The sequence below is a fragment of the Vanessa tameamea genome, chromosome 3 (assembly GCF_037043105.1).
Source record: "Vanessa tameamea isolate UH-Manoa-2023 chromosome 3, ilVanTame1 primary haplotype, whole genome shotgun sequence".
Taxonomy (NCBI): Eukaryota; Metazoa; Arthropoda; class Insecta; order Lepidoptera; family Nymphalidae; genus Vanessa; species Vanessa tameamea.
In genome coordinates, this window is record NC_087311.1 from 13,839,161 (window position 1) to 13,865,142 (window position 25,982).

Sequence of the window (25,982 nt, forward strand, 5' to 3'; positions counted from 1 at the left end):
AAAAAATGTTAGAATTGATCTACTTGAGGATTTGAATTAAACAAGAAATCTTAAAGAAAATTCTTAGTTATACTGTTAGTAAGATTCCTTAAACCTTTTTCATATACCGGTATAATAACAAACATCTTTTAATAGTAAAAGAATAATTACAATATGAATTCATACAAAACAAACAACTAAACCTATTTCTGACAGTTCAAGTGATTGTGATCGATGAATATAACATCGTGACTCTCGATAGATGAGTATATTTGGAATGAATGGAAAAAATCATTCAATACACAATTTAGAGAGGCGCTTTAGAGTAAAAAAAAATTAAAAGTCACTGTTAAAATCAATATTTATACAGGAAAAAAAAAATTCAATACCTAACTATTTGTATTTGTAATCGTATTTTATATAGTTTCACGTGATACCTAAATATAAAAAACGGCATATATTAATGGAACTAAAAAGCAACTTCTAACAATTTTTTTTTATTTGTCTATTTGATAATATAAGCAACACGCAAAATTTATGATGCCTTCCTATTTGTTATCGGAACACGTGCTCATTAGTCGTTATAAATTATTTTCTAACATTTCCCGTAATTAATCAATTAAACTTTTTATAAATTTCAATATGTCAATTTCTTTTATTGTTAAAATATTTAACAGAATATGGTTTAAGTATACCTTTTCTTGTGGCAGAATAGTTTGTGCAAGTGTTTATGAAAAAATCAAAGGATATTTATATTTCGAAAACCGTCACAATAATAAACACGTAATGATCACAAACCATGACTTTTACAGTCACAAGTAGTTTACTTATGCTTGAAGGAACAACGATAGGTGCCCTGGACCTTTTAAGGAGAATTTTAAAAGCAACAAAAAATCCTTTTGACCCGTCCGATAAATTCTTTCCATTCCTAGTCAATTACATCACTATTGTATGCAAGTGGATCGAATATTTATAATACAAAATGTTAATATACAGTCGAAATATATTTAGATTTTTAGAATTCCAGCATATTTCCATATTTTTTGGGCACTGCACTAGCCGCAAAAGTTTTGTAAACAGATAAAACAATTAATGAAATCTACATATAAATATATATCTGTAATTATTATTTTCTATCTTAATTAATATTTTATATGTAACAAGTTGTATCGTCCGTCAAAACTTTTTTTTTTACCTCGAGTTAATTTGTGTCATGAGTTCAAATAAAATATATTAGTTTTTATTGGATTTCGTATTACTGACATCATGTACTTGGATGTTGTTGCTTTTTCGTCTAAATACATTTCTAGTAACACCTAACTTTCATTTTACCTAACACCTCATAAAAATATGACTTTTAATATATTTTTATTTGCAAATATTATTTAGAAAGTTAATATATTTAATTATCGTATATGATTTACAATTTTCTACTTAGTAAATTACTCTGGCGGTTTTCTGACGTGATCAGCGTCATTTCAATAAATAGCGCACATTTAAGTAAATTCTATGATAATATATATAATTAAATAAATGATTTATTAGTTCGTCTAAAATCTACAAAAAATTTTTTCGATATTTGTAAGGCTGCCGAGGTTCATGATTTGTAAATAAATCGTGCTGGACGAAATGGGTCAGCAGGTAGGTAAACTCCCGCTCCACCGTGCGCGCATCGTGCCCGCGCTCATTCGCTTTTTGCCCACCTTTCGACTCGCGCGCAGCCTCCACCATTGTTCACTCGAGCATTTCTCTCACGTGGGAACCATTGACTTTTTCGTGCTTTACCAGAACGCTTATACCTCCGCAACTCCGGGAGCGTTAACACGTTAAAAGTCGATTATGGGTGAACGTTTTTAGTGTTATGTGATATGAAAACTGGAGTGCAGTATTGTAACATTGGAATCGTCATTGGTGATCATATTTGAGTGATGATCAAACAGACAAAGTGATTATTATATATACCTATCAGATAATCGGAGATAATGGCGGTCGCGCCGGTGAGTTTTTTGTTGACCTTACTTCAGGAACTTTTGATGTACCTTTAGATAAGTTACTTGCCTATCTTTGTTTACATTCATTTTATCTTCTATGGGCATAGATAATTTCGTGCTTCATATTAACATTGTGGATTATTAATACTGAATTTTAAGATTTATAAGCGTATGATGGTAGACGTTACATGTACGTTACCTGTTACATTTGAATGAGGTTCTATAAATTAAATACCAATAACTATATTAAATAAAATGTTAGAGCGTTTAGAATTTTACTAAATTTAAAATGTATGTTTCTACAAGACGACTTCATTCTGTGAAACGTTTTATTTGCAAACCTTTTCTTAGTAAATAAATTAAGTAAGTTTTATTTCTCGTTAGAATAAAGTTTTTGTAACGAGTACCCCAAGCAACCCAAATCCTTTTAAGGTGATAAGTACAGTATTGTCTTACAACAGTAATTTATATCGGTTTCCATTAGACTTTTAAAGCGACGCATTCTGTGTTTAATGATGGCAAAGTTTTACTTCCTAAAAACCTAACACTTAAGTTGATAACGATAAACGAGGGACGGACAATGAAAAATATTTATAGTTTAAAAGTGGTTAAAATGAATCAAAACAAAAGTTGTCGAGAAATTGACCGAAATTATGACGAAAGTTAATTGCTGATTCTCTGAGAAATCGCTTCAAAACAATCTAAAGGAAATGATGACGCTTACCAGGCTTTTGCATGACCGAAGTATTTTTTTTTGTAATTCCAATAAGCGACGTAAACGCTTGAATAAAAAGCAAAGCTTGCTTAGGGAAACTAATGGCTCATCTCGCAGCGATTTCGTGGAGATGATTTGACGAAATTTCATCGTTTCATGATTGTATTCTGACACTAAGAGAAATTCGAAAAAAAAAATGTTTTCGTTTAAACGGACAAGACGTCGCCGTCGAGTTCGTTTAAAAGAAGGAAAAATCAAGACGCATGCGTGATGCAGTAATAACACGTCTAGTGTTATGAGGAAGTTCGCCTGGATTGTTTGGAAAATGAAAGTATTTAAAGTGCGCGGCCGGTAATCGTGAGTTTTATTCAAATTACAACTAAATTAGCGGTAACTAATTATTATTATGTTTACAGTTTTATATTTGTAGTCTCGTTTTGTATGAAAAGCATTGCTTTTTTAATTATAAATCCTAATTAATATTAGGTATAAATGCGAAAGTAAGTTTGTTTGTTACGTATTAACTACTAAGCCGATCATGATGAAATTTTGCATAAATGTTATCAGCGGTATAGTAGAGGATATTAAAGGGTATCTAACGCATCATTCACACGCGATCGAATACTCGGGCAGAAACTAGTTTTTCTATAAATAATCTCGTAAACAAATTGTGAGTTTTCATTATTACTAATATATTAATTACGTAATCAATTAGTTGTTTTTTTTTTCTAGTTCTGCAACAAACTACAGTTTTATAATTGGTAATATATTTCGAATAAAAAAAACGAAAAAAACGTTGGCAATATTTACGAGTACTGGTAACCATTGTTTTTTTTTTTAAATTAACATTAAACCAAGTAGCGTAATGGTTACAATAAGCACAAATAAATTGGCATATATTTATTGTGTTTTGAAAATTTAATACAAGAATTCTTAAATCCAAGAATCGTTACATAATCCAAGTTATATTATTTAATTTAATTTATAATAAATGTCACCAATAATAATATTTCCTATCGATTTTAAGTAGGATTAAGTTTTTTAATTAAATTTGAAATGCGTTTGGGTCCGATTCATTTATTATTTACTACGTGCGCGTCTCACTTTCGTTTTCGACTTTGATGTTCGAGACACACAGACATCGAGACGCTTGAGACACACATTTTCTTTAACAGAATACACTATTAACTTGTAATGTTCTTATATTTACAATACAATGTCACCTTGACGAACTAATATTAAGTTTTTTTTTTTAATTTGATATCGGTAATCAAAGGGCGTAATTATTGTGTTTTATGGATTTTTTTTAATTGTGTGGTTATCAAATGTGTGGATGGTATTTGGTCTTTATCGTCATTGCCATGATGACGTGACGTGATAGAGACATTGGCATAGAAAATATTACTATATACACCATGAATGCTCCCGGAATGGGAACTAATACGTTATGTCCCCTGTCTGTAATTATAAAAGCCTCAATCACGCTATAAACAGAAACACAGATATATATGTTTATTGTAATAGATTTCTGGAATTCTATTTCAATATTTTAGCAGTATTGTTTTGAACAAAAGCTAAATAATCGCTCATATACGGGAATTCATTGACATGATCATTTGTCATCAATTTTCTAAAACCTAATACGGTTTATTGGGACTCTTAATGTGAGGATCATGTCCCCAACATTAAACGGCTCATGACCATATCTCACGACATCCGCTAATGTCACTGAGCATAATACATCAGTGCTCTTGAACTAATCATTGTTCCATGCAATTGTTACGTCTGGGAATGTATTCTTTTAAAGTTCGTGAAAGCGTATTTTCTCACCTATCACTATAGAGCGGTTGTGGTGCTTATTTCGTAAAATCCCACGAGTTGTGTAATTGTGTTGTTGATTGAATGAAACCATCCACTTAACCTTTGGATTTCGATGATCATAATATGAATCACAAGTTTATAATTACCATCGGGAGTGTATATATGAAAGTTCATTTTAATCTTTATGTATACGACGCGTTATGCGTTAGTGCTTCTTCTAAATCTTTAAACATATAGTTTAAGTGCGTGTTCGTAATCATTCTGTTAAATGGATTGACAGATTTCGGTGATTTTTATTTTGTGAGTGAGCGGTTCACCAGGTTTCGGTAACGTGCTGCCACATCCTGAGGATAGCTTTCTCTTCGTACTATAAAAACATCTGAGCGCTTAACTGACTGATTAATCTCTCATTGCTTAAAATTTACCCGACAGAAGTTGGGACGGACAGCTATAAAATTATAAAACGAGTCAACACCCTTGTTGTTACTTATATTTGTTCAAATTACATTGGACAGTTTTATGCAATTGTACGTAATGAAAAAGAGTACGGAATAAGTGCATTTAATGTAAATCAACACGCAGTTGATCACGATAATTACTCGCCGGCGTTAAATCGCATTCAATTAAAATTGCGCGATGGTCGTCGCGCTGCAGTTATTTCAATAATACTTTAATGCGATATTATGTATACGGTATTACAACGATATCAATGAAAAGTACTGAGTGTTCTTCAAGTGAATTGTTAGTAAACAGAAAAATAAATAAATAATTTAGTCTTTTTTTTTTCGTATATTTCGTATATTTTTATTTCACCTGGATTTCCGTAAATCGGTTCCTTTATCCAAGGGACGTCAGATTATTCATCGACTTAATGTACAGCTCTATATTGTTAACTTTTAATTTAAGAAATGCAATGATCTCGACTTATTTTGCACTCTGACCGCACAGACAGTTCTATTCCCAATTCGAATATATCAGTTACTATGAAATTATTTACAGCTAAGTTTAAACCTATTTTGTTACATAATTTAAATAAATAAAAACCACGATTACAATTTTTCATCGTATCGCTTTCTTAGTAATGGTTCATAATTGTGACATTTACGTATTCTTAAGCAATTTGAATCATTCGTTAATAAACGTTTTGCTCTGACATGGTCATCTGTTGAATTTCTCTTAAACGATATTTTAATGTCTTGTCATTTATTGTTGGATACGTTAAATTATTTGTTCTCTTCATTACGAAACATAAAAATAAACGATGGGTTCCTCCCTCTAAATTACAACGGTTTATACTTTCATTTTAATTAGTTCTTTGACTAGCTATTAACATTTTTAATTGTACGACATTTGAATTGCCGTAACTTATAACATGTACTTGTAAGTTTTATACATACTCCATTGTAAAAGAAGAAGTTAAAAAAGAGCAAACCTTAGATTTACATATTCCATGAGATTTTCTTATAGCTTTATTGTATTATGTACTAAAATCTGAAACTGAGCTGGAATTATCTCCAAATCCTTAAGAAGGGAAAATATCTTAGTCAAGCAATTCGACATTCACAGGTTGTAAGTTTATTTTTTATTTGTGCACAAATAATTCATAAAGGCTTTTTTAAATGTATGATTAAATATTCATACCAATTAATTTTATTAAAATGTATTACAAACTACTTGTTATAACTGCCTAACACTATATTGGCCAAGATGTAGACAATATATATTTACTGTATATATAATGTTTTTTTTGTGTCTTTGTCACCGTAAACAATCTTGAAACACATAAAAACTAATGATAAGTCCTACTAAGTAATATAATAATATGAGATCTCAAATTATCAGAGCAAATACTTTTATATGGGGTGTTTGAAATGAGTTTTGCTTGCAAAAGCATAGAGGTAGTCTAGACTGGAAACGTATAGTTATCGTCATTATAAACAGTTCATAATATCAGCGTAATATGTATAATAGACTTTATTAATCTAAGTTACTTGGCATATAAATTACAACAGTATTTGTAAGAACTTATTTCGTATAGTATAATCAACGTCGTATATAACTTGTTTGGCCTGACGGTACTTTGATGAGATTTTAACTTCGTTTGCGTAATTTTCCAAAAGTTTTTAGTGTGTTAAGAATATATCAAATCACATTAAAAACTAGTAAAATTGTGTATATCTATATGTCATTGTCTATGATGGTATCTATAATATTTGACAGTACGCCAGAAGGCAATGTTTGGGTCTACATAATATGTTATAATACTTATATAGTGAATAGTAGCAGCTTTCAAGTAGCTAACACAATAATTAATATAGCATTAGCAGCCTGTAAATTTCCCACTGCTGGGCTAAAGGCCTCCTCTCTCTTTGAGGAGAAGGTTTGGAGCATATTCCACCACGCTGTTCCAATGCTGGTTGGCGGAATACACATGTGGCTGATTTCGTTGAAATTAGACACATGCAGGTTTCCTCACGATGTTTTCTTTCACCGCCGAGCACGAGATGAATTATAAACACAAATTAAGCACATGAAAATTCAGTGGTGCCTGCCTGGGTTTGAACCCGAAATTATTCAAAATACATAATGAAGGAAAGCATCAAATCTGTAGCAGTAAATTTATAATTCGAATATTGTAAAAAAACTATATCTAATCTTTTAGACATAAGACACAGTATCCGTGTGAAAGACGATATGGTTAGAAAGAATGTTACTTGTGAGATGACGTCCGACAGAGAAGTATGGAAGAGGAAGAAATGCTGCGCCGACCCCAAGTAAAATCGGGATAAGGGCAGGAGGATGATGATGACACAGTATCCGTGTGATATATAAAACAGGAAATATTATGAGTAGTTCTAGTTTTACCAGGGTTATAGTTATAAATAATTCATTATTAAGGTATTTAATTATGAGATGAAAGACGCGGGTTCACCAAGTTCGCGCGGATTGCGAGCTTATTATATTATATAAAATTACCTAAAATGTATTTAAGACGTTTATACTTAATCGTTAAAAAAGATTTTCAACGATTTCTTCCTCTTCGCATGACGTATGCATAAAAACAAATTTACTTATTTCCTGAGTCTCTCGTTTATCATCTGTGATAAAACCGGTTACCGGTGTTTGAGTTGAACTTCAGAGTATGTATAAACGTTTACTTTCAATTTTACCGCTTTGTGATGCAACTACGATGCATGTATGTATAATAAGACCAATTACAGTTTATAGTTCAAATGTATTTATGAACCCCGACTCTTGGTTAAGAACTAAAGTGATTGCAGACGTGTATGTAGATTTTACACATACTATAACATGTCCGTCTGAATAAAGTGTTATCAATGTGTGTACACGAACTTAGTTGCACTCTTTATTACCTTTAGTCTATCGTGGGAATATGTGGGACTAAACAGCGCTAAGTGCGCCCGAATGGCCTCCTCCCATCTGTAAATCAGGGCTTGCTAGATCAGAGCCCTGACTCGATCCACCTACACCTTGAACGGCCGCCGCTTGACCTCGCTTCCAACCTAAACCTGGATTAGTGGCGTGAAGTGTTGCCGTCGTTCACGACACCGTGGTGTAGCCTCCTCTAACAACTATGACTCTCTGTGGACTCGGCAGAAGAGCTCTATTGCGAGCGGTCGGGGTTCTAACCAAATGGGTGAACAGGTAAAATACCGGTATGGTATTTTCAGCCCTAAGGCACAGGACCCTGTCAACTTCCTTACTTTAACATTAAGATTTTCAGAAATGCTTACTCTCAAGACCCGGTTTCATAGTATTGATATAAGAAAGTGTTTTAATATTGCCAAATGTATCCATATATCTATGTATTTTTTTTTATTACAATTATTTTATCATATTTTAAAGAAATCCGAAATTAGGTGTCATTATGAAAAAATAGGAAACGCTTTATTAAATATAAAACAAAGAGGATATCACTCAAGTTGTTATTTAATGGTTTGTAAGAGTTTGTAAGAGTCATACAGCGCGGCCCAATTATCCGACTCAAAAAGCAGGAAGTCATCAATTGGGCCCTTTTTAAGTATTTTCCTGCGATTATAGGTAATACTTATTTTTAGTACTATCACTTTCCCTTTAAGTAATAAGGCACTTGTTCTCTGCTCCGCACAACTGATTTAGCTCAAATTTGACGTTTGGTTTGGTGACAATACATTTAATACTCTAGATTTTTCACATATATATTATATGGATTTTATTATAGCTTGCTAACTCTTCTTGCTCATTCTAGTCGAGATTTTTTCACGTGAAATTCCACGATTTGGTTTTTTCGAAATCACAATCTTAAAACCCGCGTGTTTTCGGTGTCGACTAGCAGCTTATCGTTACGGGTAGAAATTTAGTTATATATCAACATAAACCTTCCTGAGTCGGCGTGATCTTTGGCCCTTAAAGGGACTGGTGTTATCGTACCATCTTAAGCACTGTAGGGTCATTTACCTTGGTCTGTTTATTTTTATTCTGAGGAATTATAAGATAAACATTTTTGAAGAGTTTAGATTTCAATTGATGTTTCGAAACTGAGTGTTTCCACTGTTATTCAATATATGTATATAGTTAATATATAATATTTTTATTGATATGTTTTTCCCTTTTTATATTTATTACACAACCGTAGCTTTCGTGTCAGATTTAGGTTTCCACCACTATATAATATGCAGCTCCACTATAATAAGTAGCTCCACTATAAGAGCTCAATGTCCGGGCTTCTTCGAATGTCCCCTGCGAGTACCTACTGTACACAAGCTGTAGATCTTTTCTCTAAGAATCTCCTGTCTCACCGCAGAATATTAGTGAAATGTCAAAAAGTAATATACGCCATTGATTTAAAGGTACGTTTACTTGGTATTAGGGCTTCGTGCGAGCCCTTCTGGGTACATTCATCATAAGTTCTACAGCCAAACAGTAATACTTAGTATTGTTGTGGTCGTTTTGTAGTAGTGCGTCAGTGTAGCTATAGGCACAAGGAACAACATCTCAGTTCCTAAGATGGCGCATAAGCGATGTTAGGAATGGTTAAATTTTCTACGGCATTAATGTCTAAGGGCAATAGTGACCACTTAACATTAGGTGATCCATATACCAGTTCGCCTACTTATGATACAAAAAACGATAACGAAATAACTTTCCACCGTAAAGTAAGTCGGTGTTTTTGACAATATTTTACGAGTTCTTACGAAATAGAACTATATACTGTTGTTTATTACATGAAACTATTTAAAAAACGCTTTCTTCGCATTGTTTTCTATTACTACAATGAAATAATATCGCACACTAAGTTTAAGTTTATACACATAAACATTTCGTTTCTTATATAACTTATATTTTCAATCGAATTTGAAAAGTGTGATTTCTGTTGCGTGGAACATTAGGCGGGAGTTCGACTCACACTGGATCGGTTTTTTGAAACAAACCAATATTAGTCATTCCTTTTATTACTACTTCTATATTTCGTTTTTCCTTCGCATATCAAAAGCTTTTGTTTCGTTATAAAATGCGTCTAAACATCTGCTTTAGTGGAAAAGAGTCTTTGGTCTAATTGCGGAACTTTGCTATCTGTTTTAATCACTAAAAATCAAAATATACCTTATCGACGTCACTTCACCTTCGCCTTTGATTGCCATTTAATAATTTTACAATTCAATTGTTAATTAAAATAAAAGTTACTCGTACTGAAGGATATTCTACAAGGAAGAACTGTCAAGACTCAGTAGTGAGATTTTCAAAAATTAATACATGTTATTTATCAAATACAATTAAATCGAATACGATCTAAACGCATATGTTTTTATCGTATGTAATCTTATATCGAGCGAAATTTTACATGCGGAATTTGATTATAGAAACGAATCTTCCAAGGAAAGGATGAATAACAAGCGGAAAAAGAAACTCGATGCAATAATATCATGCCTCGGTAATTAAATTAGATTTAATCATAATATTGTAATCGTTGTTTAACGATACGCACCGTATGATTTATTTATTATCAAGATTAATTTTGATTCCTGAAACTAAATTATGAAGTGTTAAAAAAACCATTTATAGACAAGATTGACTAAATGTTAACAATAGTTTTATGCTAACGTTTGTAACTTTCACTATTTAAATGACCCTTGTACATTTTCAATGTTCGTGTCATCGTAGTGAATGTCGGTAAATTGCGTTTCACTAATATGTAATATGTAAAACCGATACTGCTGCTAATTTGTATGTTTGTGACACTGTGTGTATGTTAATTTATTTGTATCATAGCAATATAAACAAGAACACTGTTACATTACCAAATAATGTATTTAAGCTTCTAATAGAGATAGACAGAGATGAACTATGACGATTCAGAAATGGTTTATTGCAAAGTTTACTGGAATATAACATTTGATTGGGTTTGATTTGATTTAATAATAATTAATTATTATTGTATTAATTCTTGTTAAAGAAAATTCTTAATATTTTTTTTTTATATGAACCGACTTTGATGATTATTTATGTGTTTGGGTTCAGTATAGCTTCTGTTTTTCGAATAAGAGCATTCGAATAAATTACGATGACCTTTTTTTTTATATTGATCTTTCTCAATTTCATTTAACTGAAGTATTTTACTATATTACATATTTATTTTTAACCGACAAGCTATTAGACGAAGAAAATTTATTGACATAATTTTCGTTACATTTACTAAAATATATAATTTTTTTTAAAGTAAATTTCAACTCTTTATACTTCTAGTTAGGTCTCTTTATTGTTATAAGTTATAATGACGATTGTAACTTTTTATATGAGGTTTTTTAAATAGGATTCCATCTTATTTAGCAACGGATCGTAAGACAATAGATATGCTAAAATAAGTTGCCAACAAAGCAAAATGACGAAATTCTTTATACGACAATTGAATCGGTTATTGCTATAAATGGTGACACTCAAATTCGTGTAAGACATATTAATTAAAGTTTATGCGCATACAAGGCTCTTCAAGAGACTACACATTCAGTTACGTAAGAGTATCATCTGTTTCTACTATAATTGCGACTTCAAACTTTTTTAGTTAGTAAAAATATTTAACAGACTAACATACTTACTACTAACAAACTTTTCATTGAATTCATGAATGTAAATGTAATAAGACATTTTAAACTGTAAGATATTGTCAGTTTTTTTTATATCTGAACTTATTAAGCTCGTTTATTTAGTGTATTTACTGATACAAAATGTAATTATATTTTCGTTTTTGGTCGGTGAACAGTTTATTTAATTAAAGAAAAACAAAATATTTTTTATTTAAAATTAATCAAACATTATTAAAAATAGTAGTTTATCAATTTATATATTATTATATCTTTGGACACTTTAATACTTTGTATTCATTGTGAATAATAATATGATATGAAGTAGGCACTTATATAATAATATTATATACTGAATCCAACTGAGAAGCACGCAGCATCTTCTAGTATATACTCTATTCCAACCATAAGAGGAGAAAAGCCCAATAAACCACATTTGACAGCAAAATGGACGCGATATCATTGGTCGAGAGCTGGATTAATCTATGATATTCACTATGGTTTTGGCGTTTTGAACGACGACGAAACTGTTATCGGAAGTTTGGAAATAAGTAGTTAAGTGTAATAGTGTTCTATTATAAATAAATATATATTAATCATAAACTCCTAGTAGTCCACAATATAGCGGAGTTATTAGCAAATTGCATGAAATACGGTTTGTTTCTCTTTTTTCCTACTTCCATTGGAATAGAATATACGTTAAGTACGGTATACGGCAGTATTTTCAATTGGACGTTACAAAAAAAAAACGCAATAATTTATTGGTCTAGATACTTAGATAAGAAATGATATTGGATTTTCGGATTTTTTTTAAATTCATGAATGAGGCATGAATGAGAAAAGAGAAAAGTGCTGGAATACTAGTTCGTGGGAATTGGACACAATAGTTTGTGCTCGGCGGGTTTCACTGTATTTTCTAGCTAATTACAGCTACTAAGCTGCGCGTAGTTAAATGAAATAAAATTACAAAAATAATTATCATCAGTCAATTGTTATGTATATCAGATATTTTACATTATTGAACTTAGATTATAATGACAATATTAGTACTCATAATGAGTTGGATTAAAGAACGTATTCCTAAAGCATTTCTGTCATTGTAATTTCTTAATAAAGCAATAATATCAACCGAAATGTTTATTATGCTAATTGAAATGTTTCTTTGTATGCTTTCAGATACTTCCGGTTTTATTGATCGCAATACTAGCCAAATGTCATTGTGAACCAACGAATATATACAATTATAACAGTAACAATGGAAAAACTGCATCACATTTTGGAGACATATTGAAGCCGCCGCCGCTGTTGCCAATATTACCAGTACCATTCCACGGAGGAACGGGGAAAATACGACAGAATAATGACTTCGGATATCAGTACCAGCCCCCCCCGCCGCAGCCGCCTCCAGCGCCTCCTATAGCACCAGCGACAGATTTTAAATTCCCTGCGCCATTTTACAAGCAGTACAATTTTAACTTTGTACCGGCACCTCAGCCATTTACGACGACACCATCGCCAAATTTATTCCAAAAAGTTTCTAGCTGGCTTTTTCCGTCTCAACAAACAGCATCCGAATTAGAACCACAAATAAATTACAATTATAACATAGCGCCTTTAAAGAAAGACTGTAATCCATGTAACTTAGTGCCCTGGATCCCGGTTATACGATATGACTTAGCATCCGATAGCGGACGTCAAAGTAATAATCCTACTTACGGACCCCCAAGTCCAACAGCCAAAGCTAATGCTTATTCAGGGCAAAACGTACCAGTACCCTTCAACACTCAGAATAATAACGTTAAACACGTTCAAATTTCAACTGGTGTACCTCATACCAGCTACGGACCACCAGGTCTGTCTCAATTTAGAACTCCAAGTTCTACTTACGGGCCTCCAAGTCCTACCCACACTATAAATATTGCTAGTCAAACTCCACCAAGTGCTCCATATTCTGATAATTCTTCACACGAGCCACCAAATACATCTATCGGTTCTGGTTCGAATTTCCAACTACATAATTCACCTTATAGTACACAAGATTCAGCACATCAATCATCCCCTTTCATATATACAAGTCCTTCATTAAATTATAGAAATCCCGTACCATCAACAACACACAACCCAGTTTCAACGGTTTATAATCCCGAAATATTAAATCAGCATTTGCCGGTACAAAATAATATAGATGAATTTAGGGAAATAGAACCAGCTACAGAATTTCAACTTCCTAAAGTTACACATCCTACAGGTTTTAGAAATTCTTATGGAGAACCTATTGTCAATACGTACCATTTAGATTATCCATATTCCGTGTCAGCTGCTGGTGCTGCATCCTCTAAGATAATGACTGAAGTATTACCTGACATATTTACAAAAGCCCAAGGACCAAACACAACTATGGCATTATCTAACCCTGCACCATTTAGCCTAAATAGAGGAAGAAATATTCACACACTGCAACCAGTTGCATTACCTAACCTCAGTGTTTCGCCGCTACCTCCAATTTTTAATGCACGACCGTTTCGGACAGTATCAACAAAATATCCCCCAAACATTGTTCAAGGTATAAACCATTTGCAGTCTGGACAAAACAAGGTTAACATAGCGAAGAGTGTTCCTATTGCAGAATATACACAGACTATAGAGTATCCTACAACTTTTATTCAGTCACCGGTTATTGATATCGATCAACTTAGAAATATGAATCAGTCTAAAGCTTATAGAAACATAGCTAATGGGCATGAAATAGATGAAATACGGGATATATCTCCTCAAGCTTCCGAAGATCACATATCAGCAGCAAAATCAAACCCAGACATGAGTTTTGAAAGTATCGGGTTTACTAATGATTTATATGATGCGAGTGTACCTTTCGACTTGCAGCAATCTTCCAAAGTTCCGTTTAATCACAAAGTTAGCTTTGCTGATTTGCGAGGAGTTAAAGATGAAGATGTAGACAAATATCGCACTGAGAGCAATTTGCAATACATCGATTCACCTCTACTTTATTTAAAGCCTAGTGCACCACATAAAAATTATAAAAACTTTGCATTTTCGAGAACAACTCCAAGTAAAGAAAATGAATATGAAATATACGATGATATTCCAACAACGTTATCACCAACACAAACAACTTTTTTAAACACTTGGGATACAAGTAGGACACGCGACACTGAAGATTTATCTCACGCAACTGCCGAGGAGGAAAATAAAAATCATCCTAAAATAGTTCAAATTATAGTGCCTTATACGAACGGTAAAAAAATATATGATGACATTAAAAATAATTTTTCACCTAATCAGATTGATTTCACGAATAACGACCAGGAATATCAAGCTAGAAAAATTCAATCAAATACCGAAAACAGTTTCCTTACTGTCGCAACTGAAGGCTACAGCAATACAGCAACAACTGAGACACCGATGGCAACTATGACCGACCATTATGACACAGAACGAATAAATACACCAGCTATCGATTTTTATGATGTTAAAGAGCCACCGTTTGACATTATAAAATTACAGCATACAATAGATGACTGGACGGAACAAGAGTATTCCAAGCACTATAGCATCCCGCAGAAAACGCGTTCCAATGAAAAGTATGCGAAGCAGATACCTGATGAATACTTTACAACAATCAGTCCTGTTACAAACTTCGATACTGAAATTAGTAATTATAATTTTGATTCTTACGATCACGAGGGTTCGAGCAGTATACAATACACAGTCACCGAAAATCGGACAAATTCTTTTCCTATTAAACGTAAAGAATATAATGTTATTGAAATGACAAAAAATAGTTATAACAGTGACAAGAACGAGGTGTCAGAAGGTCCTAAAAAGTTACATATTTATACGGCTGCTTCTACTTTTCGGAGCGCAAAGACCACGACCCCGGCTCCATGGGGACATATTCAGACCTCAATATCACCCTTGACAAATGAAAAAGTATACGTCGTTACATCTAAACCATGGCGGGAAAATAATATCACAAAGGAATATGATTACGGGGGTGAAAATTTGGAATTAAAAAAAGAGGAATTCGATGATGACTCTTCTTTAGATGATCTATCATTTCATTCACCTCGCTTTTCTAACAGACCTTCGTACGGATTTACAGCAGACTCAGTAGAATCTACTAAGCTTGAATCACCGTATGGTTATTCTAAAGGATGGCATCGAAGAAGTAAGTAAAACATAAAATTAGTAAATGATCTAGAATAACTAAATTTCGATCGTATTACTGGCAGTATTTCAATACAATCATCTAATCAGTTCAGGCCAAAGTGCAATTTCTTCGCTATTTTTTGTATGATAATCGTTCTGGTTTCATTACACACAATCAACGTCACACAAAAAAGGTAATGTTGACGTGAAGCTTATTACATAGACTAGTGATAGTATACATATATTGAGAATTTCGCGATTGAGAGTTAGTCTAAAAATAATATTTGTCATATATTTTAAATTGTATTTTGTTTCAGTAAATAACCTGGAGTATCCCAATTCTTCATCATTCGAAGAAGACTCAGATAAGGAAACTAAGGTAAGTTCATTTTAATTTGTCTACAAATAATTTTTTTGATTGATGTGAGCAGGCATAATTTAGGCAGGTTATTTGATTATTGTTACTTGACAATGCAAGTCTATAGGTACCCAGGTATCATCTATGAACCATCTATGAAGTAAAGATAAATCTTAAATAACTTAAAAGTTTCGTTTCGAGCTATTTTAAAAAGTCCCGTAAGTATCTAAAGATAAAATCTTATTTAACAAATTAAAGTTAAATCTAAAAAAAAAGATTAGGTATAATTTATTCATTCTATGACACTGTTTATAACAATGATCTCCTTTGTTAATTAAACTAAAATAATCCCCTCATTTCAGGAGGAAAAATCTTCAAAAGCTGATAGTGTTGACGAGTGAATGTGAAGGACCTCATCAATGGTAGCAATGCCATACAGTGTTTACTGCTATATTTTATACAAATAAAAGACATTTATATTTAATTATCACAGACTGATTAAATAGTGGTTAGTCAAGTAGTGCAATTATAATAGACACATGAGCAAATTATGAAGTATACGTAGTTGTTTCCTTCATAATTTGATCAATTAATAGTAAATACATTTTAAAATAACATAAACCAAAGTAAGGTCTTTGTCTTCGTTTTATTTACCAAACTGAAACTTATAGAAGCTTTCCTTAAGTTTAAGGTTGTTGCTATTTGGTATCCAAAATGTAATAAACCGATTATCATAATTACTAACGGCCCATAATTGTAAATATACTTTGTAAATAAATGAGTTTTTAGGTTTAAAATTATTGTATTGTACAATTTATAATACGAACAGTTTTGTACATAAGTTATAAAGCATGAAGTGATGTATATCTTAGTGAATAATATTTACATCGTAACTAAAACATTTATGTATAAGAAGCTAATGTAACATCCAACAATAAATCATTCTATTCAGATATTTGTTAATTATTTCTGTTCTTTATCCTGAAGTAGATAAACTCTGCACTCCACAAGATGATTGTTAAAAACGTAACAAAATTCAGAATAATTATGGGCATCCTGTAAGATCCAGACAAGTCACGGAAGCGACCTGGAAAAAATAAAAAGATTGTGTTCAATAAAGTATACATTTCATTAATTTATAATAAATTATATCAGAGTTTGTTTGCGCTAAATGAGGATTATCAGAGGATATTTAAAAATATTAATGACAATTCCATCTCATATAATATGAAAAACAGATTTTTGTATTTTTATTTTAATCAAAATCCATATTGATTGACTCGTTACTTGCTGAATTAGTGTTTTTCGGTGAAGGAAAAGTTTGTGCGGAAAACCTGCGTTTGTTGGATGATATTATGTTCCATGTGTTTCTATGGCCTCTGCACAGCACTACATTAGATGTACAGTGCAAATCACAAGCAAATATCACGGGCAGTTTAGTGGTGGACGTTGAGGAAAAGGATTCATGACGATACGGGTTTGTATTTATTTATTTATACCTATTTTCTAGAAGTGTGCAGTTATACTTCTAGAAAATAGGGCAATCAATGTTAGTACAGAAAATGGTACGTTTATTTAAATTTGTCTTAGATTTTTCCAAAGTTTAAGTAATAAAATCGTTTCATAACATACATAAACTTTAGACTAAAAGAATTACAAATATGAATATAATAAATAAATATGTTTTAAAATATAAGTAGATTTTTCATCCATACGAATCTCCGGCGTCTGTGTTATGTAATTATAACTTCTAATATATTTTTATGAGCCGCTATCTCGACCTCAATTTATCTGATAAAACATTTATGACAGATAATTGTTTGACGATAAAATTCGCTACTGATGTGTCGCACTTCTTTTTATAAATATAATTGTTTTCTTATTACAAGCAGTTGGTAGCAAGTACTTTCAGTTTTGCGTTCAGAGCTAGGCCCAGCGTCGGCTAGTCTAATTAACATTAAACAACAAAGTCTAAGAGAGACTTAATGAATTGACTGTAGATGTAACATTTATTTAATCCGCATGACAACAGACGGGAAAATATTATTTTTATCTTAGGTTACACGATTCTTCAGAATTACTTTAGTTTTATCTCTGAATTAAATTAAAATAATTTTATTTTTATGAAGTATTGATAAAATATGATGGCTTCAGCTTGTGGTTTTTAGAAACAATATAGGGTATCCGATGGGACGAGACAAACAACACTACTATATACATTAACATTTTTTGTACCTAATAAATATATATATTGTATTATCATTTTTATATACATAAGTGTTCATCACCGCTCATAGACACAGTAAGAATTGTTTACCATAGAGTGGTTCGTACCTGCCCAGACGGGCTTGCACAAAGTCCCAACACGAAGTACGTCAGTAAGTAATTATGGTAATTTATTGTATTAAAATTTAATCAGATTAATGCTATTTTAAACTCGGCCTCATGAGTAAAGCAAATGCAATATAATGTAAAATGTAATCGTACAAGATAAAAATATCAATTTAAAACAAGATAATAAAAGAGTACGCTTAACAAAATGACTTAATAATTAAATATATATAGCATGTAATATAATATCTCTTCGATTTTAACATATATTTATTAATTATATTAATATATATATATATGGCATAGCATTTTACGTATCATATACATAACTTGAATGGCCAATTTTGTAATTTGGTAATTCGTGTTCACACATATCATAAACAAAATAAATTCAAAATTAAAAATGTATATAAAATAAAGACAAATATATATATATATATATATATGTAATATGATACGTAAGACAAAAAACGCAATTTCTATTTCAGTATTCAATCGTAGTATTTTTTTAAACATTTTAAATTAAGATCTAATAATAATAATAAATACTATAAAGTAATTACAAAGATTCCTTTTTTCCTCAATGCATAAAGTTAGATCGAATAACGGACTGCACCAGCTAATGTCATGTTTTAACTTATAACAACAATTTTAAAAGACAAGGAAATGAGTAACCGTTGGGCAGAGACACCTTCTCTCCGGAATAATTAAAGCTAATTGCTCTAACAGGGATTGATGGAGTCACATGCATATTTTCAAAAATACAAAATACAAATATAATAATGAAACATAAGTTGAAAAAAAACGTACCTAAGAGTGAACCGATGGTGGTTATAACGATCCCATTACAGAGCATTTGAATTCCAGAAGCGAAGGGCAGCCGCTCCAGAGGCACATAATTCGGGATTATGATATTCATGTACACGGTTCGTATACCCTTAGTCACTCCTATCAAGAACGCTACAAAGAGCATGCCGCTAAACGTCGTCGTGAACAGCATTACTGGAAATAAAAACATAAACAAATTTAACAGATTATGTCAGTTTCGTTTATGTGTATTTTAGAATTTTCGTTTGTGGGATTTATATTAAATTCATTAAAACCTAGTTCTGATCGCTGCATCGAAATTACATACCAGTATATGTTAATCGGGTTGATAATCTAAATCATCTGAAGATTGTACCGAGATTGTTCTTATGTATTCTTTATACAGCGTGTAGAAATAAATATATTTTTTATTTCCAATGTTTACAATAGTTTCTTTAGATAATTTTTTCTAACGTTCCGTTTTTATTCTATTCGTTGCCTCAAGAGTTAGTAGAAGAAATCACATATATCATATATTAGGCAAATGTTAATTATTGTATATAAGACTTATAAATTACTTTTTAGATTCAAGTTAACATATTCTTGTTACAATTACATAATAAATACACATTATCAAAATAAATGTTTTGAGTATTAATTATTAGGTATTATTAATATTATTTATTATTGTTTTAGCAAATAATGCAGACGAATAAATTGGTTTACTGATGTTGTGAGCTAATATAGAAATAATTATTGATGTTTGGGCGTAGAATAACTGATAATGATATCAACATCGTAAAGCTGAACTGGGTCAGCATAGCAATATGATATAGAAATTAATTGATAATTGATAATTAATGAAAGTTAATATTAGCCCTTGATTTGGAACACAAACGTTGCCAATTATAATTGTTAATCCGAATTATGATTAGCAAGAGTTGAATCAATCGAGAGATACTTGTGATATTACATAATATCACAAGTAGTATCATCAATAATAATTAATCAATCTACTCGAAACACAAAGGTAAACACAAAGCACGAATTAGAGTTCGGGCTTAAATACATAAGGGCGTAAGTCCAGAAAATCTAAGTCATTGCTAATCAATTGTAAACATTGTATACATAAATATATAATCTAAAATAATTAAACTAAATAACTCCATCCATGAGGGTACTGAACCTGGTCTGAGGGTACTTTGTGCGGCGTGTAACTTTTATGGATATATCAAAATAAACTGTCGGTTGCGCACCAGCTCGGTTAAACCTGTGCATGTATTCTCCGCGCTGAGCTTCACGACATGTGCATGTCCTGTAGACTTTGTATTACAATGTTTCGTTTCAGATAGTTATACTTGATTGTACGGCTTTATGCAAGCCCATCTGGTTAAGGGAGCCAGTGTAAATTTATGTAGAAACATGACATATTGGTTTGCAAGGTTAGTGCAATGACAATGTAAGGGATGGTTAATATTGTTAAGTGCCAATAGTGATGACCACTTTGTTTACCAGCTGTTTTAAGTAATAACAAAAGGCACGGACACGTATTTATATGGCACACTTAATTATTTTATAAAGTTTGTTTGGATTTCCCTCACCTTCGAACGTCTACAGGTCGGATGTAATTTGGCAAAGAAGTCCACAACAGTGAAGTTGGCAACTATTTATGTATTTATTAATTAAATAATAATAAATTTTATTTTATTTTAAATCGTCAACGCTACATAAATATTTATAGAAGCTGATTGCGTCGTGTGTATGTCATAAAATACTTTTTATTATTAATACGTTTTAATTTACGTCTAGCGAAGAGTGATACATATTTCATCTCAGAGAATGATTTCAAATTAAGTATTTTCTAAGCGACTACATTTTTGCGCAGACAATTAACATAATTTCTTATTTAAATAATTTTTATGTATATAATAACAGCGTTCATGCCGAGTGGATTTTTTTTTGACAAAAATAATATAATACACCGTTGCCAATATATGTCGCGAATTAAATGTATTAAAGTAATTATATAGTGTTATAATTAATAAATAACTTTTTTTTGAGATTCCGATGTCATAAATATGTAATAGCCGGTGATGTAGAAAAAATGTACCGAAATATTATAAAAAATTAAGGTTTTTAGAGCAGGCATGGGGTAAGAGATGTTTTACTTTTCTGGAAACAGATGGTTAAATTTGATTGAGGGCATCAAACAAATGGGTAGCCCATGGTAAGTGATGACCACTGTCCATAAAAATTTACGTTATGAGAAATATTAACTATTTCCATCAATAGTATGCTGTCAACCTTGGCAACTAAGATGTTCCTTGTTACTGAAATTACACTGGTTCACTTACCAGTCAAACCGTAACACAACAATACTAAGTAAAGTTAGCAGTTTTCCTGTTACTTAGAACAGTTAATATATTATTTTAAAATGACTAAAAGTACTTACTTGTTCTCGTGAAGATGATTATCATCAGGCATACTAGGTACATAACTCGAGGAGGCCTGTGACACCACTCTCCGATGAACGCTGATACAAGCCGAAACAGAGTGTCGGAGAACCCTATTACGGCCATAATCTTAGCAATATCGGACGTCTCAAAATTCAACATATCTTTGAGTATAATAGGCAGCAACAGGGAAAAGTTTATTTCGACGCACGAAGCCAATGATAACCCTATTAGTATATTTATAAATATTGGATCTTTCAGAAGAGTTAGATCGAAGAAATCTATAAATTTTTGTACAAATCCTTTCGATTTTTTTTCTTCAGACAAGTCTTTTGTTAATTCTTTCTCCTTTTTATCATATTCTGTTTCATTGAATATATTTATGGAGCTACCCAAATTAATTTCTTGAGATTCCCACCACTTATATTTGGATTCGGCAAGAGGCATTTCGTATGTTTCTTTTCGTATATCGGGATGCGAAATCGCATTCCTATTGATAATACCGTTAGAACCACTTAAAGCTCGCATAGAAACACTTTTGGGTGGTGGTAGACCATTTTCAATAGATTCGTCTAATTTAGGCAGTGAATGAATTCCTAAAAGAAGAAATAAAACAGTGTTTTCATTAAATATTAACAGATTATACAATTCATTTAATATTCCTATAGTTGGGTGATAAATATCACCATCATTATTTTCTTGCCCATATATTTGGGGTCTGTACGAGGATTACTTTAATTTGAACGAACTCCTTACCTTGTTTAGACGATGTCGTAAAGCTGCCATTTACTAGCTCTATGCTAAGATCTTTGTTTAATGGAACCATTTCTTCTGATATTTGGGGATCTTTTAAGTACCACTTAGCCGGTCTAAGTAAACATGCTGCTAGGAGGGAATGAAGACATATTGCGCTTAAAATTAGAACGGCGTATCTCCAACCGTACGTATAAATAAGAACGCTCATTAGTAATGGCATAAAAATAGCTCCTAATCCTGTTATGGACATGCCAATGCCAACAGCTCGTGCTCTTTTTTCTTTAAAGTACGAATTTATTGCTAATGAAAAGGCTGCCATAACTGCTGCAACCCCCATAGCTGTAAATGAAGAGTCAGGGAATAAATCTTATGCTATTTCTCTTTTGTAAAGCAGGCGGGCAAGTCATAGAGAGTTAATTATTCATTTACTTTTCGAGGAAAACATACAATTTAATCACAAGTAATAGATTAAATATATATACACAAGACAAGTACTATATATATAGTATACTAGTGCGTTTTCATTACTTCATTTTGCCTCGATATGTTTAAAATTGTGACTTTATGAAGGAGTCGACTTGATGTAGTCGAAAATTGAATTTGAGTTGTTTAAGATATTATGAAACATAAATCTACTTTAAATTTCAAGTATTAGTATCTTTGCCTTTTACATAATTATATATTGATTATATTATACAAAAAATCATTTGTGGCATGCTTAGTTGACACACTTGTAAGGCGAGGCGCGAGATGATCCTTTTGTTCTAATATTTGTTCAAATGTCGGTACCGATTATTATCATAGGCATTTTCTTATGATAAAACTATAAGCCCGAATTAATGTATTGAAAAAAAAAATTGATGCTACTTATTTTTGTCTAGTTCAAGAATATCGGAGCAAAACGGTTACCTTAGGAAATATAGTGAAATGCTATGAGTAAAAAAACAGACTTCAATATCGAATGAATGTATTATTGTGAATGCATTGTACTTACAATTAATAATACTGTAAGAGATTATAAACAGCCAGAAGTTGGTCGCAAGGGCAGTTAATATAAGGCCGGATGAGACCAATAAAGCCCCGACAACTGCTACTTTTCTGTACCCAAAGCGATAAAGTACGGGTCCTCCGAAAAATGACAGAAGCATTCCGATTCCATGGTTTAAGACGATAACGAGGCTCCCCTGTGTTGCAGACAAGTCAGTTTCATCAAAGGCTTCTTGAAAGACCAAGCCGAAGCTTACTATAAGAGGCAGTACCACCACCTACAACAAAAAAAAATATTTTTGTATAAATGCTAGAAATCTCGGAGGTAAAGATAATTTAATAATATTTTTTTATAACGTTTCATGGTCTAATGACCACATATAATCTTTTTATAAGATTCAATGCACATCTGTATTTCTCACAATTTAGGAGACAAGAGACGAATAATTATCTCAGTTTGGCCTTAATTTTTTTCAATTATACGATTTATATATTCACACTTACATTATTTAACGCGTAGGCGGAAGTGACGACCCATCCGTACCCCCCATCGGGTGGCACTTTATTCATTGCACGAGACATTTTAACGAAAGTGATTCCGGGTGGGAAACCGTCACATTTCTTGAACAATAAGAGTTGTCCACAAAGTCCGTCTTAAGTCGAATCACTTTCACAAGCTCACTCAGCCGCCATCACGGCGTTTATTATTAACCATTATTCGTAATCACTACCCGTTCAATTTATCTTTTCTATAGAGGATCTGATGGCACTAAACACTGTATTATTTCGTAGTTCGTGGTAGGCTCAGAGCGTACCCGCACGTATTGTTACAAGGCGACGGCTAGTAAGTAACTATACATTCAGACACTTGTTATCAGAGCGACTAAAATGTCCCTGTTATCAAATAACGTACTATTGGCACTAAGACTAACATATTTACATAGTCTTTTGTAATAATAAACATTTTTCACACAGATGATAATTATATTTATTTTGTGAAATTAATTTTTGATACACTCTCGATTATTTAAAACATATCATATGTTTTTTTAATTGTTTTAGCATCGAACCAATAGGCATTAGTTAAACAAAATATGTGTCTATAAATAAAAATATATTATTTATTAATAAATATAAATTAGTGTTCCTCCGTCCTATGCGTTCTATTAATAGTAACAAGTTTGCACAGTGTCGAAAAAAGTTTAAGGTTTTGTAATATTTGCTCAGCTCAAGAAAAAAGCTGTTGAAACAAAACAGGTGAACCATTAAAATCAAATCAAATCAAATAAATTTTATTCAAGTAAACTTCACAACGAAGCGTTTTTGAATCGTCGATTTTAAAAAACTACCACCGTTTCGGAAAGCAGCCTCCAGCTAGAAGAAACAGCAAGAAACTCGCATAGTTGCTCTTTTCAAATAATAGATTTATTTATTAGTGTCCTGTGATGGAACCCGAGCCTAAATCCAGGCGTTTTTTTCTAAAAAGTACTCATTTAATGAATAATAAGACTTGTTTATTAATTTAGTCTTAATAAACTTTTTAAATTTCGTAAATGGTTTCCCGGTATCTTATTATATACGCGTATACCATTGCCCAAAAACGTTCTCTGCACCGCATGCAAACGGAAAGTAGGGGTTACAAGTTTATTCTTATTTCTTGTATTAATAGTATGTATATCAGCTTTTATGGAATACTTTTGTATATTCTTCTGTATAAACATTATATTATCATAAATATATTGTGAAGCAGCAGTTAATCCACCTATTTCTTTAAATTTTTCGCGTAATGATGTCCTAGAGCTAATATTGTAAATAGTTCGGATAGCTCTTTTCTGCAGAATAAATACTATTTCAATATCTGCTGCATTACCCCATAACAACATTCCATATGACATAAGACTGTGAAAATTACTAAATTAACTAGTCTAGCAGTACTTATGCCCGTGAGTTTTCTCATTGTTTTTATTGCATAAGTGGCACTACTTAGTTTCCCTGCTAGAACATACAAATGGGTGCCCCACTGAAGTTTGGAGTCAAGGGTTATCCCTAGAAAGGCCGTCGACTCAACAAACTCAAGCCTTTCATTATTCAAAATGACGGCAGAAGAATTTGATTTGACATTTGGCAGAGAAAACAATATACATTTAGTCTTTTTGGCATTTAGTACCAAATTATTTATGTCAAACCAACCAAGAACCCACGACAGAACATTATTATTTTTCTGTCGAGTTTAAAAATAAGGGATGTATCATCTGCAAACAGTACAATGTCGCAAGTCTTATTTACAAAATAAGGTAAATTTAAATATATATAGAACAGGAGAGGTCCTAAAATTGAACCCTGTGGTACACCCATTTGCGCCAACCGTTAACAACAACCTTCAAAATTCTTTCATTAAGGTAGGAGAAAATTCAATGCAGGGCCCTAGATTCCATAATATTTAAGTTTTTCTAGAAGAATATCATGCTTAACGCAATCGAAAGCTTTTGATAAGTCCCAAAAAACTCCAATAGCATTTTGTGACTTCTCCCACGC

At 32.0% G+C, this 25,982-nt stretch overlaps 2 protein-coding genes across 2 annotated transcripts; one reads left to right on the forward strand and one right to left on the reverse strand.

Moving 5' to 3' along the window:
- The first annotated feature begins 1,662 nt into the window (after nucleotides 1–1,662).
- LOC113397121 (uncharacterized) lies at nucleotides 1,663–17,066 on the forward strand. The gene is made up of 4 exons (XM_026635279.2): nucleotides 1,663–1,976; nucleotides 12,762–15,774; nucleotides 16,073–16,134; nucleotides 16,476–17,066. Exons 1-4 carry the CDS (start codon nucleotides 1,962–1,964, stop codon nucleotides 16,512–16,514), a joined length of 3,129 nt encoding a protein of 1,042 aa, XP_026491064.2. The 5' UTR covers nucleotides 1,663–1,961; the 3' UTR covers nucleotides 16,515–17,066.
- LOC113397516 (monocarboxylate transporter 9-like) lies at nucleotides 17,027–24,292 on the reverse strand. The gene is made up of 6 exons (XM_026635905.2): nucleotides 23,952–24,292; nucleotides 23,455–23,725; nucleotides 22,461–22,799; nucleotides 21,704–22,300; nucleotides 19,255–19,446; nucleotides 17,027–17,200 (listed from the first exon to the last, which is right to left on the reverse strand). The coding sequence occupies exons 1-6, from the start codon at nucleotides 24,027–24,029 to the stop codon at nucleotides 17,073–17,075; spliced, it is 1,605 nt and encodes a 534-aa protein (XP_026491690.2). The 5' UTR covers nucleotides 24,030–24,292; the 3' UTR covers nucleotides 17,027–17,072.
- Nucleotides 24,293–25,982: the final 1,690 nt, after the last annotated feature.